Genomic DNA, 19,431 nt, shown 5'->3' on the forward strand with positions numbered 1-19,431 from the left:
AAGTGTCATCGCTCATTTAACATTTCATTTATTTTTTTATCTCTTTCTTCATATCATATCACATATATTACTTATCTTTCTTTTCTTCGTGTCACTTTGAATGCCCAAACCAAGAGATGTTTATGAAATATTTTCCTATTTTTCCCCCTTCTCCTAGCCCTTTGTTATCTTCATATTATAGAAAATGTTCAAAATACATCATTGATTTAACCTAATTTTGCTATCCTTCACCTTCATCTTTTGTGTTCAATTTGTGCTGTTGACCTTCACATCGATTTCATGATCTTCTAAAATCAAGTCTCTTGGACCACATTGGATAGCAATGCGTGAAGAATTTCTTTTTTCATTTTTCAATTAGGTCCAAATTATTGAAAGAAACTTTGATTATGGTGACTTATTTAAAAGGTACACTAAATAAGCTTGTAAGATAGGTCAGACCTCCAAAAGAAAAAGACAACTAAATCTGAAAAAGAGACTTCTGTCCAATAATCTTTGAATGCAAATGAAATATCATTTTAGCATACCTAACGCGCAGTAACAAAAAATTTAACCAAACAGGCTTTCAATTATCGGGTTGTGGAGGGATGCAATTCATAACTAATGGTAAGCGTAGCTCTCTAGCTTCAGAAACGAGCAGAAGTGATTGTGTAGAAACTAACACAAATAAAAATCAACTAACACGAAATGCGCAAAAACACCTCTCTACTTCGTAGCAAATTGGTAAATAAACCATCCAATTTACAAGGAAAAAAAAGAAGGGGTGAGAGAGAGAGAGAGAGAGAGAGATGGGGAATCCCTCTTTACATAAATGAATAACTAGCGAAAATTGCACATGCTTCCCAGTTGCCAACCCAGGAGCAAGTAGACAACAAAACTGTACAGTGTACTATACAAGTAAGTTGAGTATGGGCTTTGGATATCTGCTCCATCATGTAAAAATATCTTTTTTATTTTTGTACTATAAAAGTTCATCCTGCTTTCCATTGAAGTCAGATGTGGACGACGGAGGAGCTCTAGAAGTAGTAGATTGTGGCGGAGGAGCTGTAAGGGCATATGTCAGTCTTGAAGAAGATGAATTCTCAATGAGACCAGCAATACCAGCAGCTGCAGATTGAGCATTTGAAGGAAGGAAGAGATCATGTTTCTGGTCTTTGTATGCACTCCAAACCTGGAACGCAGGAGGGAAAATGATCGTAAAAGGTAAAACTTAGAAATGGATGGTACACTTGCAACATGCAGCAAAATGCAAAAGTAACATTTGAAGTGCCCTAATCAAGGTGTACTGAGACTCACATCAGAATTATTCAATATTTCTCGCACTTTAGTGCAGTGGGCTCCTTCCGTAGCAAAGGCATGCAAAACCTGATTCAGCATACAAGTGTGAGTTGTCGGCAACAAATGATAAATCATCAACAGAAAATTGGTATAAATTAATCTCTGTAGATTATTTTCTTTTGAAACACCACAGCCACAAGATTCAATGTTTGTTAAATTGTGCAACTAAATTAATGAATAATTAAAAAACTTGCAGAAAGAAATACAAAAGCTAGACTCACGTAAATGCAACAAATATTATTTTGAAGAGCAAGATGTCAAAGAAATAAGAAATGAGTAATGGAGACCCAGAGGCATACAAACAAAATGTGAATGGGTTAAAAGCAAGTAAACAACAGATGGATTTTTAGCTGATAATGGTCCAGATAACTAGCCGAAGGACAACTACAATTTTTTATTTAAATAAAGATGCAGAAAATACTTGTAAAGAAAATATGCAAGAGACACTCAAACTCGGGTAAGAACATGTTGAATAAGAATCCAACCTCAATTGCGAGCACCCTGCCGATCGATGCTTCAGATTCATTCCACTTCATCTGAGAAGAAAATCCATTCCTTCCACCGGCCCTCCAATCAAGAAGTCCAAGAAGTACTTCAACAAGACCAACTCTGCATTGTTTCCAAAATTTATTTAGTACTGGGAGAGTTCGGATCTCTACTCTCATACAGTGAAGAAGCATTCAGCTGTTTCAAAGCAATTCATTATTTTACGTTTTTAAGTCACCTTTCCCCTCAATTATAGACCATTCCTACATCCTTTCAAGGCCATAAGAAAGGCGAATTCAAAAATCAGTTGTTTTAGAAGATAAAATTTGTTTCATTTTATCTGTTATTTTTGTCCAAGGTAGATTCTTCCCCCCCCCCCCCCCTCTCCAATTTGATCCTTGTCTCTTGGTATTTCCACAAAGTGGAAAAGGAGAGAGCATTAATGGATGAGAGGGTAATTTAATAAAATGCATTTATATTTCCATAAAATTAAGGGGTATTTAGTAACTTTCTTAATCCTTGAACAAGTTAGGGCTGAGCATTGGTCGGTCATGGTCAGTTTTAGGCCAAATATCTTGAAATTGAAACAAACCAACTTGCATTGATTCTAGACTGTTTCCCATCCATGGAGCCTATTGGTTAAGTTAGGTTTTAGGTTGGTTAACATAGAGAAGTCTCGGGTGGTTATCGACAGGTTTGGGTTAGAGGGACAATGGATGGAGTAGTCTAGAAGGAGGGGGAAAGAGGAGAAAAGGAACGAGTTGAGAAAGAAAGGAGACCAAAATGGGGAGTGGTACCAGACTGCTCGTGCATGCCTAGAGATAAAATGTGAAAACTCAAGAATCAATCCACCAAGGGAATCTAAAGCACCTGGACCATCAATGCCTAGACATTTAGCATATTTTAGCAGTTGGGGACCGTTGATGGTGACTCAAAACTAAAACAGAACCAAACAATTGGAAAAAGAGATGCACAGTTAAACAAGCCCAGCAGTGGTGCAAACACAAAAAACATGAAATAAAGATGAGAAGAGAGAAAGTATAGTTAGGTTTGTGTGATGTGAGCAAGTGCGTGTGTAATGTGCCTACAGAGGATTATTGAGACCACCGATTGGACCTACAAGGTGGGCTGAGTTTGTAACCTGTGTGGGTCACTAACTTACATGTTCATTCTATGGGTATACTGATGAAAAAAATAAAGGAGACTTGCACCCACCCCAACTTAACCATTTCAAACTGAAATCAACAATTTTTTAAACTGAAAGCCAACACTAACCAATCATTTGTCCATTGCGAAATTCAGATTTGTCAGTTTTGTGTCGGACTTTGGGTGGATGATCACCTCTAGTACACATAGCAGTATGCTAGAGTTTATTATATTTAACCACAGATTTGAATTTCAAACTCTTCACCATACATAACTATAATGAATGATCTACAAATCTAAAAAACAGGCCTTATAATTGAAATTGATTTCATGAGTTTTCAATTTCACTTGCATCTTTTTAAAGTTATCTACAGGCTGCAGCTAATGCAAAGTTCTATAACGAATGTGGACCTCCAGGTCATAAAATATTGAATCAGTTACTAGAAATAGGATCAATTTTTAAAGTATTCAAGGTACTCACTTAAGTCCTTGTGCCACAAGAGCATCCCTGGCACGGTTTCCAGCAACCACAACACGTTTTAGGGTCTCAAGTGCTAAAATGCTTCCACCTTGCCACCCTATAGCTTTCATTAGCAGTGGAACAACCTGGAAGAAGAAATTTAAAACTAGAATCAATAAAAGTTTTGTTTGGTCAAAGAAATTTAAAAATTAGATCAATGCCAGTTATATATACAGATAATGAAAGTACCAGCAACCAAAGCATAGTTACATTATCAAAATGAATGTAGAACTCTCCCTAAAGCATGAAAAAATCAGAACATGTAAACTTTACAAATCTTTCCATTCCATACACAGCTAAGACAAAAACGACTTCTGATGAATGGGATGCCCTACCTTTGTCAATATTTAACCTTGATCCCCAAAAGGAGCATGTCTAATCCCATTCCCCCGAATAAATATATTATAATAGAAGACATCAAAATCAAACTTTCTCCAAAATAGTAGGATTTTCCCTTTAATTAAATTGCAAGTCCTCACATTTGCTATTGAGGGTTTGTTTTCTCAGAAGTTTCAAACTAAGATTAGAAGCTAAGAGACCCTAGAAAAGTCAATCTCAATAGTTGCTTCTAACTCGGGTGAACCAAGATCAACACTAAATGGTATTTGAAGATGAACATAACAGGATCCAGAGAGATTTTAGGGATACAAGTACTAGCAAATATGCTCATGACAGACAAGCAAATAAGCATGGTTGTAATCTCTGTAATTACAAACAAGTTTCACATTTATTTTTTTCTTTTTCTTTGCACAGATAAATATAACAAATGATTTTTGCTCAATATTATGGTATAAACCAGGTAGACAAACGACTATTTTTTCAGCAGGATCCTACTAAAAAATGAGGCTACTAATACAGTTTAATAAAAGGTAGACATTCAATAACCAACAGAAAGGATAGTAAATTAACAAGTTCATATAGAATGTGTTTTGTCAGATACCTGAGGTGTTCCTACACTGGTTGCTGCCATGGCCTCAGCACATATGGTACTAGCTGCCAATTGATGCAAGACACGCAAACAACTCAGGCGCACGCGTTCCTGAGGAGTTTGTGTGTTCTCTGATTCATTATCTGGGTCATAAGTTTGGTCCGAATGTTTCCCATTGTTTACCTCACCTGATGCCATTGTTTCTCGCCTACCCTCAAATGCTACAGCAGCAACTAGTTTGGGAACATATCCAAGATATCCAACATGATCCGCTAAAGCAGGGTGCACACGCAATAGAGAAACCAATGCAGCTGATAGAAGCAGAGGAAGCTCCGGGTCAACAGCCTGTGCTTCATAATGCGTGGCAGCAATGGATGACAAATACTGATCAAGTAGACCTTCCAAGAATCTTTTAGGGTTTCTCAGAGGGAATTTGGGATCTTTCAGAAACAGCCGAACATAGATGCCACCAACCTGCATCCACAAAAAAAAGAGTCCATTTATGGTAAAAATATATTATTCTATCCACATTTTATCAAAAAACAACTCTATACATCACATATATTAGTTGATACCTGTGGCTCATCTCTCATTTCTTGCTGTCCAGATGCCTGCTCTGGTACATCCCAATCAACAACACGACCTTTCATCTGCTCACGGTATAGCTCTGATGCCATAGTGGAAATTTGTGCAGATAAGGAAGTTGCCATTGCTGGCGTCCATACAAGTTCTGGTGTCTCTGTACTCTGCTCAAGGGCAACTACAACAGCTTCACCAGGCCCATCCCTAATTACAGACACAAGGCCATCTGGTAGAAACCTTAAAAGTGTTATAGCAACTCTTGGTCCATGCATTGGTTGGCCAACAAGCTTCCCCAACAAGGAGGCTGCCATAGCTCTTTGTTGGAGAGGAATTTCTTCTGCATCAAATTATGATTATTATCAATATTTATAAAAAATGAGAACGATAAATAAGACCAACTAAGAAGTACAAGTTTCTACCCTTCAAAGGCAAAAGCAATTCAAGAATGTAGAGAACACCACCATGCTTGGCAGCAGCCCAGGCCAGCTCAGGTGTGCTTGCCAAAGCATAAAGAACATGAAGAGACCCTTCACGACAACTTGGGGCTGAGTGAAGCATTTGTAATAATAGAAGAAGACTAGATCCATCAGCAACCATGGCTTGCAAACAAGGAGCATGTGCTGTTAAGAGTGACAGCACTCCTAGGCAAAGTTGAGGAATGTTACTGTGTGATGCTTCAGGTACAGAAAAGCATTCAAAAAGAGGCAGTAATTTGTCTTTATTAGAAAATATGGATGCCAAATTTGGATTATTAGTCAGAAGGTTCTGCAGAAAATAAATAAGATTAGTCAAGCATACTGAATAAAAAGTATTTTGATATAGACTAAGCCAGTTAGGAATTAACCTGAAGGGAGGTCAGTGCAGAATGGAGATTTTTAATTAGCTCAGGCTCTTCCTTCCCTATAGATTGTTCTTCAGACATTGTAGTGGAATTATCCAGGACTGGATGTTCATTGACAGATCCATCCACAACCTCACCTGGATGCTCAGAAGTCTGAATGAAATTAGAGGTGTCTTCAACATTATGATTACCATCTTCAACACATTGATTGTGCACAAGATAAGATATAAAATCAATTAGAGCAACACAAAAAGCTTCTGGTTCACTAATTTCAAAGTCTGGCTGATCATTGTAGACTCTTAAGTACACATTGCCGATGAATAATTCTCTTGATAGTGCTTTATACACAAAGTCGTGGGAATCTTTAATATCATATGAACCATCAGGACCTTGAGCTGCGCGTTGCTGATCCACAAATTTCAGTAACTCTGCCCGTGTTGAAGAGTTCCAGATAACCTGCAGTATTCAAAAGACAGTATCAACATCAATATATGAATACAATTAAGAGAAACTGCTTAATTTTATTATCTTAAATGGTGAAACATTAATATTTTAAACCGAAAAAAAGCTAATGATCTGCAGAACTTCATGGATTATCTCAATATACACCACTACACCAGAAGTAGTCATTATTAGATAGAACCTACTAAATGATCAGGCAAACTAGTGGCTCAAAGAAATAATAATCATATAAACTAATTTGTTTGACTATATCTATCTTAAAACAGTCAGGTAAATTTTCTCTGTGTTTTTCCTTCTTTTGGGTTGGGGTGGGGTGCCACTTACACTACTGTAACCAATTAGTGTAGCAGCAAGCTGAAAACGAGTTTCAGGTTCTCATACCATTGTTCAATCAGTTTTAAGTAACAAAAAGAACTATACTTCTATTAGAAAACTTGGACCTAACACACTGCCAAAAGCTAGTTCATAGAAGAAGGATAACCCAAGCATTCTGCTTTTATTCTTAGCCAATGTGGGACATCTTATCAACTACTTTCCCAGGTTTCTTGATCAGAGACCCTATCCACTTCTGCCACTGTTATATAGGTCTCTTCATCCCATTCTCTCTCTTCTCTTCAAAATCTCTTCAACTCTCAAATTTTATCCAAAGTTCTTCCTAACAATTTTTTTTTTCAAATTTCAACTCAATCAGATATTGTTTTCCCTCCAAAATTTTTCTGCTCTACAAATTTTAGTCAAAGTTTTTCTTCCAACAGCATGCTGATTTTATTAATATCATTAACTTATCAACCATTTATTCTCACATCCTAAACAAAAATCTTTTCTGACTGATTCAAAATGGATACAGATTAAAACCTAGGCACCTAGCTACTAATGACTAAGCATATATTTTCTTGTCAAACAGATTCGACACTTAAACTTTGTTCAGACAACATGGGCAATTGGAGATTAAGTTAAACCTTTACAGAGTAAACATTCATTTTCATTTTGTTTCTGTTAAGATGAGAGAAAACATGAAAGCATGTGATGAATTCCGTGTGTTTCAACTACACCATGGGCTAAGTATTTATATTAACAAGGGTAATCACAATCATAGCTACTTAATCAAAAATAAATATACGGTTACCTACCTACTATAATTACATGGACACTAACTTCCCTACATAACATATTTACATATATTTTAACAGTTTCAATAGTAGTCCCATGAACAAGAAAATATGTGTCCTTAACAAGAAAAAATATATTCCTTACACAGGATGAAGGAAAAAAATCACCTCTGGTGACTCCAGGTTTGCATTTAATTTGGACAGTAAATCTTTGGGCATTTGATCTTTTAACATGCTAGAAAGCTTGGGAGTTAGCAAAACTCTGAGGGCATCAGCAGCTGCTTGATTGTACGGTATTGAACTCCCATCGCTACACAAACCACTGAGCCTTGATAAAGCCTGGGATGCTTTTATGGCATGTGTGTTTTTTGCAATTTGAACACTAGCACCAACACCATGTGATTCAATTGCATCGGATTCTTCTGCAGTTGAGTCATACTGAAGCAGCAGTGGCAAAAGGTACCTATCATCGACAATATTAAGTGGATAAGTCCAAAATATATTTACAAGGATAACAAATAGGATAGAAAAATTCCTTTACGTGCCACAAATTAGTACTGTCAATAATCAACACATATAAGTTAAAGCTCATTGGCTAACCAACAGCTCAAAAAACCAATAGTTCATGATGACATGGATTAACTTAGATGCCAAGAGGAGTAAATTTTTTATGATACAATATACAAGGAGGAAAAGTTTGGTGTCTGGGGGGTTCTAGGCCAAAGAGGGTCAGAATTCAGATGGTACTATAGGGCATGTTTCTTTTCTTTTGCCCACTAGATCATGAGGTAGAGCTTTTACTAGATTGATCAACTTGGGCTCAATGCTAAGTGCAGCCAATTTAACAAGGTAACAAATTACAAAAGTAAATTCAGGCTCCAAAAAGGACGGAAAAAGATCCCCAATTGAAGTGCAGCTAATTGCATTAAAAAAATCCATGAGAAAATATTTTTTTTTTTTAGTCAAGGGTAACTGAGCATCAAATTTACAAGACTTCAATACCGTATCAAATTTGAACTTAAAAGTCAAACCCAATCCTAAAAGTTAACTCATCAAATGTGGATTCTTTTAACATTTATAAACTCTTATCTACTTAATTAATAGTTGATGTGAGACTTTACCCCATATATATATATAAACTAAAGTTCTAAATGAATAATTTTGTTGTAATTTTGTACATATATTATTTTATAATTTGATACCTTATTATATTTAATTTGACTTTAGATAAATGATTTTTTTGTAATTTTGTACCTTATTTGATTTATTTTTAAAAAATGTTATTTATTTGATAATGATATTTATGCTTTATTATTCATAAAAAATGCTTGGTAAGATTGTATTCTTTTAACAAACTTCAAATAATTGAGACATATATGAAATTTTAAATACCCAGCAGAAATGGGTTTGGAGATCAAGATTATAATACCCACGTAAGTATGGGAACTGATAAGTATTTGAAGAATGAGTATGGGAATGGATGCCAAATACCCAACCCAAACCCCTAATCATTGACATCTCTAATAAGCACTTACAAAGCATTAAGGTCCTGTTTGGATAAACTTATTGAAACAGATTTTGAAAACCAAATAAGTTTTCTTAAGCTTATTTTCATAAGCCATAAATTGAAGCTTGTGTAAATAAGCCATTGTGAAAGATAAACAGCTAAGACAATTGCATTTAGATTACCCTAAGGCCCGAATAAATGCCAAAATTCAAAATTCTATACAAGTATTGGTGTGGAGTGTCTATCCAAACACGGTACGCAGGTTATTTTAGACTGCACTAATAACAGTAAAGTAATTTAACAAAATCTACTCAAACAAGTACTTATTGAAGCTACTTATCCTATTTAAGTTCTAGACTCACCCTCTTACAAACCTATGGTTGAGAACTTGAAATACACACCAAATACTTTTTCCAATCCTTTTTATAAGAAACAATTACCAAAAACTCATTTTCAAATGCATTATTTATAAAATTATTTTTATACTCTTATTTATAGTGAGATTTGTGTTAACAAGATACTCATATATAAGTGAATATATTTATTTATTAAATATATAAGTCATTAATTTAACCATTTACTATTATGGGTATATCTAGAATACTGTATCAATTTAACATATAACTTATCTTTATTGGTCTTAATAAACTAGTTATTTTCTTTTTTTATAAAAAGATCTGGACAGAGTACTTTATCCACTAAAACAAATTGAAGAGGCCATACCATAAAACACCAGCTTTCAATAAAGCATCTTGCAAGTCAGAGGAAACAGAAACATTGGCAACAGTCTGTAGAGCAACATCAACAGCTGCAGGAACAAGTTCAAATTCTGTGCAGTGCACAATGTCCTCAACAAGTCCAGAAAACTCGAGTATCTCAGCTCTGGCAGCCTCAAACTGACTAAGAACTGAAAATGTCCGCATGATGTTTGTAACAATAATGGCAGATGGTTCATTTCCAGGAGTAGTTGGCTGAACAACACACATGCAACGGGAAAGAAGAGTTGCAAGAAGGTGTACTCCTCCATCTCTTACCAGCTCTTCACCATTCAATGAAGAAGATGCGCATCTAACCACATGAAAATTGAATAAAACAGTAAAAATTACCACTAAGGGTTTAAAACCTATTAGCATAACAGTGAACCTAACAGTAAAGAACATGAAAATCTTACGTCAGCCACACAAGCTCTGATGCAGCAACAAGGAGAGGTGCTCTATCTGAAGAAAGAAAATTGTTATCATCCTTGTCCACAGTAACAGCACTCAGCAACATGGGATAGCCAGCATATTTGAATGGCTCCAATATGTCTCCATATCTTCTGTATAAAATACATTGTCCCTTCAACAAAAGCAGCAATCTCCAAGGCTGAGGACCTTGCAACCCTTGCATGGTAGCCTAAGTTTTGGTCACATAAAGTAATATTTTAACAAATTAGAAAAGGCATGAATGTACCTTTGCTTGCAAACAGGAAAAAATTCCTTTGGTGGAACAATTCAATGTAATGGAGAATATAAATATGCAGCAAGAATTCAAAATGAAAATGAATGAGCATTATGATTTAGATACCCCATTCTTGTGCTTGTATACAAACATTATAAGCTTGCATGTATTCTGCAGCTGACCCATTAAAAGATTAAAAAATTACACTACTCAATAAATATGAGTATGCAATTCTTTTCCCTATTTGGATTTTATGTCAACAACATACCAAAGAAAAATCAAAATTCCAATGCCAAATCTGGTTAGAAATGCAAATATATGGATTGCATGCACAAAATACTAGATTTCAAAATAAATTACTTAGGACCACTCAGGTCTCCACAATTTTTGAACTGAGATACGAAGACTACAAAATAAGCGTGAGAACCATTATGTAGAAATAATCAAGCTGAATTAGAGACATTTAATGAAACATGATTCTAAAGAAGCCTTTGTATGACATGGGAACTTATTTCTACCTGGAGCCGTTCATAGGCCTTCTGTATAGCAAGAAATCTCTCCCTTCCTTCTGGATTTTTGTCAGGATGATATTTCATGGCAAGCTTCCTATATTGTCGCTTTAATTTTTCTTCATCAATGTTTTCAATCTGCTTCGATAAGTTAGATGCATCATCTGCAATCTGCGAAGTATTTTTTTTATTTGCATCATCACTAGATACATCCTCCAAGGATATTTCAAGGATCTTGCAAGCTTCTTCTTCAGAAAGATCCATAGGCTTTCTTGTCAACTCTTCACGCCACATTACAAGTAACGACTGCAGAAATTCTACATGTTCAACAATTGGCCAATTTGGAAAACGAATTTCATCACATAGGTTCCTTAGGTAATAACGGTGACACCACATTTCATCTCTCAGCTCTGGGTATGTCACTGGAGGCATGGGAGCATAGTCATATAAAACATGGCAATGTTGTGACAGTTTCTGCGGAAAATCACCAAGATGCTGCAAAACCTGATAAAGAGCAAAGGAGCATGGATCCAATTCTACTATGTGAATATCATATTAGAAAGTAAGTAAATGTATTCTTATAAAAATTGAGGGGAAAAACACCTCATCAGAGTGGCTACTACGAATTTTAGAATACCTGACGAATTAGATTTTCTGCCCTCATTTTGTGAGTCCATATTATCTCTGGAGTGTCAGAATCAGAAACCATTGCTGCAGCAAATGCTGCTGGACCACTACGCTCCAGTACATACAATAAAGACTCGGGGAGAAGTCCACCAAGAACACTTCGTTTTGCCAAAGGCAATGAAGTTGAAACTGCAGCCTCTTCCCCACCATGAAAAGCTTGATGAACATGGGTGACCGAAAAGAGTTGCCCAATGGAAAGTAGATTAGATCCAGGATAGGCCAGTGCAAAATAAAATGCACCAGTGCTGTATAGACGTATCATGGCTTTGGGATTCCGGGTAACGATGGCCTTCAGCAATGCTGCAGCTGCATCAACAATATTGGGTTCCCCAGAAAGAATGGCCTGTTTTCATACCCGCCACCCGAAAAAAAAAAAAGCAAAAATTTAATCAACTCAAAATAATATAAGATTTGAACTTGATTAAAAGTTAGAAGAGTAGAAAAACCTACAATTAACCACAGGATGCTATCATATATCAAACAACTAGAATTAAGAATGATAAAGGTAATGACATAAACAATCAATAATCAAGGAATCTAGTCCAAATAATTTTGAGAAAGAAATGTTACTTAGAAAGATGCAAGTCACATAAAATAACAATATTTTCCAACGTTGCTGATTAATAAATTAACAATTCATAACATTACCTGTGCAATATGTGGAAGGCAGCGTGGACTAGACAAGATTCGTTTCACTCTAGGAGTTGGCGTAACAATCTCCCCAGCATCATCTAAATCTGAATGTGCAGACACCATGCTATGCAATATGGATAAAGCTGTGTCCCCAACCTGAATACAATTTTCATACTCTATCTATCAGGACACCCAGAAAATAAGATTAAAAATAAGGCATCATAAAATTGTTTTTATGAGACAAATTACTAGCCATAAACATAGCTATCTTGTTTCATCTTCTGTACATTTCCAAAATCCAAATGTGCCTAAGTTTTTGGTTATCAACATAACAGCACCTCAGCATAAGTGGCCCATTATCAACAGAATTTATGCAACGCAATAAAATCGTGTCATTGAGATAAAAAAGCACATTTTTAAGGTAATGAGATTAAGGGGAAAAAAAATAAAGAACGGTCTACCAGCAAGTGAGAAGAAAAAAAATGCTATAAGAAACATCACAAAAGCAATTACATATCCATATTATTCTGCAACACGACTTTACCTGAGGTAGGGTAAGGACAGGAACTCTAAGGGCAAGTGCCCAACGAAGCTCACGAATATCACGCAACTTCTTCCAATCTGCCATCCCAGAAACCCAAAACCTTGTTGTCCAATCAATATCCTTTTTGGACCATAACCTTCTAATAGCATCTTTTTCCATAGGTCCAACTTGAACACCATCTTTGTCAATATACATCCATTCCTTGAGTGGTTCCATAAAAGCACTAGCAGCAATTAAATTTGATTGCAAGGGAATAGATGTCCTCTCTGAAGTTTCATGAACCACAGTAAGCAGATCAACAGCTAATACACAACCTCCAACAAGAACACAAGCCTCAACATTTGACAAGACCTTCATTAAAGCCTGAAATTGAGTAAACCATAGTTAATTCAAATTTTCAAACAATAAAATTGATGAATCGTGATGTTTACTCAAGCATTATTTAAACTCTATTCTACATAGGATATTCACTAAACCAATATTGACAATTGATTCTTTCATAATTAGCTATAATGAAGGTCCAATTTAAAATGAGTCTCTCCCCCCCCCCCCCAAACCTGCCAAAATGTTAGTATGCTAAAGATAAAAGCACAAATCATAGGAGAAACTTAAAACAGAAGTTTGATACAATACCAAAGCAAACCATTTCTTTCTCCTCTCACTCAAAGAGAAAGAAAAATTGGGGGATAGGAGACACACAAAACAAGACAAAGCTAGGAAAAGTAAATCCAATTTACACACACCTTCAGTAGTAAAAGAAGTCGGTGCCTCAAAGCTCTGTCATCTGTCCTATCCAAGAGAACAGTAATGTGGGCTGTACCTTCAAAAGGGCCTATGGTATTGTAATGCTGCTCATATACAATAGCCATTGCCCTAGCACAAAGCTCTCTCACTGATGACCCACCACCTCCACCAAAACCATCTAATCTACCCATGTCACACCAATCATCAGATGCACCTAATTCATCAGGAACAGCACCATCTACAGTAAGCCCAGTGTCCGCATCACATAAAAATCTATGGTAAAGTGCTCTAAAGAAAGCAACTGGATCACGCAATGGGAAGTCTTGTGCCCTGCCACCACTGCCACTTTCAAGCAGCAAGCGCAGATAATATTGACCCACACAAACTTCTTTTGACAAGCTTGGGTAACGAACTGAAAATTCAGGGTAGTTCCAAGATATTTGCGGTACACTCTCAATTCCCGATACCATTTGAAGGGTAGAACCCCCCGGAACAATATCTTCAGTACGCTCTTTCTCAACATCTAGTTTATGAACTTCAGCCTGCAAAGATTCTCTCAACTCTTGCCTGGTACGCTCATTCCAAATCAAGTCTGCACGATTGTGGTCGAGATCAAAAGCTCGCCAAAATTCAGGCCAATTACATAGAAGCCGACCAGATCCTACAGGGGTATTCTCCACAACAACCTGAGCAGGAGCTGGAATGCCTGCATTCTGCAAACCAACTGCATTGCCATCAGGATCAATTGAATTTGAAAAATCAGATCCTGGTGCTTCATTTGAGTTTGGTGATGCTGCAATAGCTGAAGCCACAGAAGTTGAATGCCCATTTTGTTCTTCTCCAGTAGAAGATCTATTGGTCAAATTTTCACTTGTGTGAACAACTGAAGATTGAATATTTGAAGCCTGTCCAGAACCCTGGTCCATATCAGTTTTTTGATAGTTGTCTGAACCTCTAACAATAGCACCCACTGTCTGCCTCCCTGAATCAGAAATATCAAAGTTATTAGCTGAAGGGAAAGGTTGTTCTTGAGCAGTTAATCCTCTCCCTGTGCGACCTTTTCTCTGCCGAAAAAGTAAACGTCTTTTTCTTTTCCCAATTGATGACTCTTCCAGATTCATATCTTCAGCTAGAGCTTCATCAGAACGTGTGTGCAAATAAGCAACAAGACCAGGAGGTAGAATTCGAGACAATAGCTCCAAAGCTGGTTGATAGGAATCTGCCCAAAGAGCAACAAGCTGTCGACTAACTTCACGCCGTTCTCCAGCAGGAAGGAAAAATGCATGCAATAAATGCCTCAACAGTGCACCATCTCGCAGAGAAGCATCTCGCATGGACTCTGCAGCAATAGCATCTTCTTCTGCAATTGATCGCATTATCACGGCTACTGTTTCTCTAACACTCTCAGCAGGATGACCAAACAGAGCAAACAAGCGACGCTTCAAGCCTGCAACTTGGCGTAACAACTCAACAAAAACATTATATTGGGTAGTCTCACCATGTGGATCACATATCATAGCCTCAAGCACTTCGACAACAGTCATTGTAAGTAAAGGTGATACAGATGTGGGTTTTAATCTGTTGACAAGAATAATGATATAATTATGATTTGCAAACAATACTGACTTGGTATGCATAATTGTGGCATGCCACTCTCCTTTAGAATCTGTTACATTAGCATCACCAGGCCCACCACCAATGAGTACAGCAACGAGCCCTGCAGCCTCAGAAGCCACACCTTCGGAACCATTTCTGAGTAAACCCATTATCCTTCCAACTGCTGCCGGAAAAGACATCACGTGTGAAGCTGCACTTCTTGAAGCAAGTAATCTTCGTAAACATGCAATAAAACCCATCACAGTTGCTGCAGCTTTTGGCGAAGGGGGTGGCAATGGAGGTGACTCTGGAGGAAGATTTGGGGCAGCAGGAAGCATGGTAATCAAGGCCATCAAAGTAACCTCTGGTACTTCACTGTTTGAAGGGACCCCATTATACGGTATACAGGCATTGAACTCCCTTATCCTACGCCATAGTTTAGCCCTTGATCCAGGAATGGAACCACCTTCAGCAACAGCATCTTTGGCAGATGCTGCTAGATGTTTTAAATGCATGGATGCACTTTCTGCATCAGCAACAAGCTTTTGTTGACCATACTGCAAATATACTCTCCCACAGGGAGGATCAATACGGTGACCAGGCATTGTCAATCTTGGTAATACAGGTATGGCACATTGACCCTGTAAAAAAACATCACCAGAAGTCAAACATGCACTTGGATGCTGCATTCTGCGATAAGATAAGCTTTCTTTTCAATAACATAACAAAATATAATTGTCTCCAGCTCAGGAACAGCTTCAACATTGATATTACAAGATTAGATAAATATAATAGGACATAAATCATCATGCCTCAGTGTTCACATACAATTATAGAATAATTCTTAACCAAGATGAGATACATCTACCTACTTCAGTTTGCAAAACATCACGAACTGCTGCAAGTAAGCTATCACGGGAGGTGCTTGCATAAACCTGCAATTCAGGCCATATGCATGAGAAAGTTTATTGCATAATATATCATAACAACAGTAGCAAAACAAAGCTTACATGGATGGGGCATCCATCACTAAATTCAATTGCAAACATCTGGGGCTCTTCAGCAAACCGAACAAGAGCACTTACTGAAGATAAAGGACGAACAGTAACAGCCTGCATACATCTAGTAAAAATTCTCAACATTTGATATAACCCTTGTTATTCTGAGTAGAAAACAGCTTGCATAGACATATAAATACATTGATATGAAATTGGTTGCATCAAAAACACATGAAGATGCATAAAATGTTCAAAATCAGTGTATCTTCCTTAAAATCTGTTTTAATAAAAACAAAAATTCTGTTTGCTTGCTGTTACTTCAAAAAGTAAAGGCCACATTTGCATAAGCTTTTTCTTAGAACAAAATACTTTATAAATTAATGCGATCATTAAAAAAATTACAACCACTGGATAATTTTTTGAGAAAAATATCAGTTTTAGTGCTTTTTTTGGAAGTAAAAAGTCATAAAAACATTTTTTTTTTCAAAGTTTATCCAAATGTGCCCTAAATGAGTAGGTTAACAAAAAATCCATCAACCAAGGTAATCAACTCCTCCAAAGACCTATTAATTCACATCGCATGGACTTTAAATTATCAACACCTAATACTGTAATCAAGTCTTTCAAGATCAATTCAAAACAATATTTTGGCAAACAACTCTATCAATGCTTAATTTCTCATGCAAGAAATTCCAACAGCATGTATCAATATGCCTCTAATAAATAATAAATACATCCCAATGCAACTATCAATAAAGCGATATCCTCTTCACAAATTGACTTAATAAATGCGAAACCTACTTCATAATTCTCAGGACGCCTTTCCACAAGTGAAACCTTTGTAAGAATGAGCTGACGAGATACAGCATCACCATGCTCACCTAGTCCTCCTTTTGGGCCAACTCCTAAACTCAGTCCTGGAACATTTAGAGTTCCATGGGCAGCAGAACGCAACCTTGTTACAGACCAACCCCCCAATGGGGTATCTTCTGCTCCAACTGCCTCCTTTGCTGCAGTACATTTGTTTGTCCAAATTTAAAAAAATAAATTCACTGCAGATAAATAATGAATTTGAATGTCGAAGGAACATAAATAAGGCTATGTATAGTTACCCCTTTGTTTTATATACTCAGAAATTGAGAGAGTTTGAGAACTTTCCACAGATAAGGACAGCCCAACAGTGGATTTGGCAGTTTTTGTCTGCAACAAAATTTATGCACCGTAGTTATTGTCAATATTAAAACAGGTAGTATTATATTCCTTGGTTATCCAGAAAGCAAAGGTATACCATTCTTATAAATGCTGCTATATTTCAGAGTCAAAAGGCACCTAAATATCATGCAGAATAATTATTTAAGCTTAAACAAACCCATCCATACCAAATTCGAGATAATAGCTGATGTTGTGCACCCTGAAGCAGCTTGAAAAGCTTTAGATTTTCTTCCATATAAGGGGCAAAGAACAAATCCGCTACCATGATCAACATTTTTCTTTCCAAAAGCATCAGAGAGCAGAACAATTGCAGGGGAATTCATGTCTCTAAAATCCAAGCACCACCGAAGGTCACCCGATTTTGCATCAATAAGTTCAACTCCAACATAAGTTACTTTCAATTTCTGTGAAAGCCACCAGCCATACAGGATAATTAGTCTAACCGATCACCACTTTTTTTCCTTGTATAAAGAAGTTCATCACATAATATTTTAAAAAAAATCACTTGTCATTCTAAAAAAGAAAAAAGCCCATCTCCCCATCATCCTTATCTCCACAATCCTCACAACACAAAACACTAAGATCGCCATTTTCTCTTAGTTGGCATGGGACAAAAGAATGACAGAAATGCACACCCTCACAATTCATCACACACAAGAAATGAAAAACACTGACAACTAGTAAACCGTATCTCAGACCTACACTCTTAACCATCGCAATATTAGCACGAATCCCACAATAAAAATTGCACGCACATAAACTCCACAGTCCTTACATAGACGCCACATGAAGCTCACAGAAAAGTCATTTCGATCGCGACAAAATCATCAAAACCAAACGAATTACAGATGAAGTACCAATTAACACAGTAATATAACTTACAAAAGGAACCCACTGAGATGCCCGTCGCCGAAGATGAAGCACCGGAAACTCAGCTACCGGCGCCAACCGATTCCACCTTATCCGATGCAACTCCGTCAAAATACTCGCCCTGTACCGCGACGAGAACTTCATGGCCTTGAATTTTCCACGTCCATCGCTCCTCACGCTCAAGTTGAACTCATTGGAATTCTCATCGCGGCCGAGAATCGGCGCGGCGCCCTCAAAATCGCTCGCCACGTCATAGGAGTTCGTAACGGCGAGCGTGGAGGGGTCAAGAGTGAGAACAGTGACGCTAGAAATGCAGAGTATCCGCTTATAGCGACCGCGCCACGAGTGCTTGACGACCATGTAGCGCGCCAGGTACTCAGGCTCTTCGAGAGGCGGAGGAGCAGAATTGGTAACGGCGGAGGAGTTGGCGGAGTTTTCCATGACCGGCGGCGGCCTTAGGAGGACGTGGCGATTAAGATCGGATGCGCAGCGACTCACGGATTCGACCTGTGGAAGATGTGCGAGGGTGTGGACAGGTGGCGCATTGTGGAAGCGGAGAAAAAACCAGAGTCCCTGCTGCGACGATGAAGGTGCCGCCGCCGCCGCCGGGCTTCCGATAGGCCGAGAGTGATTCGCCCCCAGCTCTGAGACTTAGAAGCGTTGTGAATGCATTCAATTTTGGGTGGATCGATGAAACCCTAACTACAATGATTTGCTCATCCAATGCAAGGTTTGGATTGGGGTTAGGATTGGGAATGGAAGGGTTAGGATTGGAAAATGGAATCGTAGCAAGAGATCCAGTTCGAGTCTCCGAATTTGCGAGAAAATTAGAGAGGATAGACCCAACGCGCACCGTCTACGTCCGCCAGATGACGTGGCCTGTTCTTATTCGCTATGAATAACACCTTACTCCCTCATCCCAGTTACTCCCTGTTATGCCACCGGAAATTCTTTCATCTGCTTGTATGTGTAATAATTCTCTACTGTAAAATTGGTTTTTCGTTTTGTAATATTGAAATTAGAATAGATAAAAGGTTAAATTGTTCAATAAACTGCTCAAACTTAAATTAAATTGAAATTTAAATCACTTTTTTAATATGAGCAACTTTAAATAAAAATAAGATTCAAAATTAAACTCGTTCTTGTTTTAAAATTACAAAATATAAAATCAATCAATTCTGAAATGTTATAGGTGGCTAATTACTCTACTATTTACCTACTTTTGAATAACAAATTAAAGTACACTATTTTCTTAAATAAGGGTATTTATAAATTGAATTAG

General features: G+C 37.3%; 1 protein-coding gene across 2 annotated transcripts; it reads right to left on the reverse strand.

Moving 5' to 3' along the window:
• Nucleotides 1-551: 551 nt before the first annotated feature.
• On the reverse strand, nt 552-18,912 carry LOC113848228 (dnaJ homolog subfamily C GRV2). Of its 2 annotated transcripts, XM_027477641.1 has the most exons (22): nt 18,162-18,912; nt 17,447-17,683; nt 17,180-17,267; nt 16,869-17,077; nt 16,080-16,181; nt 15,942-16,004; nt 13,473-15,710; nt 12,730-13,092; nt 12,201-12,341; nt 11,503-11,895; nt 10,875-11,369; nt 10,088-10,311; nt 9,640-9,984; nt 7,578-7,872; nt 5,842-6,294; nt 5,417-5,762; nt 4,991-5,334; nt 4,428-4,889; nt 3,449-3,573; nt 1,821-1,944; nt 1,294-1,362; nt 552-1,168 (listed from the first exon to the last, which is right to left on the reverse strand). In XM_027477641.1, exons 1-22 carry the CDS (start codon nt 18,588-18,590, stop codon nt 959-961), a joined length of 7,755 nt encoding a protein of 2,584 aa, XP_027333442.1. In that variant the 5' UTR covers nt 18,591-18,912; the 3' UTR covers nt 552-958. The 2 variants fall into 2 exon arrangements, with proteins under 2 accessions (XP_027333442.1, XP_027333444.1); XM_027477643.1 differs by lacking the exons at nt 17,180-17,267; nt 17,447-17,683; nt 18,162-18,912 and having other exon boundaries at nt 16,080-16,191; nt 16,869-17,070.
• Between the last annotated feature and the right edge of the window lie 519 nt (nt 18,913-19,431).

This window comes from Abrus precatorius, unplaced genomic scaffold, assembly GCF_003935025.1.
Source record: "Abrus precatorius isolate BTA unplaced genomic scaffold, Abrus_2018 Scaffold8, whole genome shotgun sequence".
Lineage (NCBI taxonomy): Eukaryota > Viridiplantae > Streptophyta > Magnoliopsida > Fabales > Fabaceae > Abrus > Abrus precatorius.

Bases quoted from the DNA above. Each gene is read 5' to 3' on its own strand.
- LOC113848228 (XM_027477641.1), bottom strand. From the start codon at position 18,590: ATGGAAAACTCCGCCAACTCCTCCGCCGTTACCAATTCTGCTCCTCCG. The intron at 16,182-16,868 runs GTAGGTTTCGCA...AGATGTATGCAG, and splicing joins GGCGTCCTGAGAATTATGAA to GCTGTTACTGTTCGTCCTTT. The intron at 6,295-7,577 runs GTGATTTTTTTC...TGAATACTGCAG, and splicing joins CAAACCTGGAGTCACCAGAG to GTTATCTGGAACTCTTCAAC.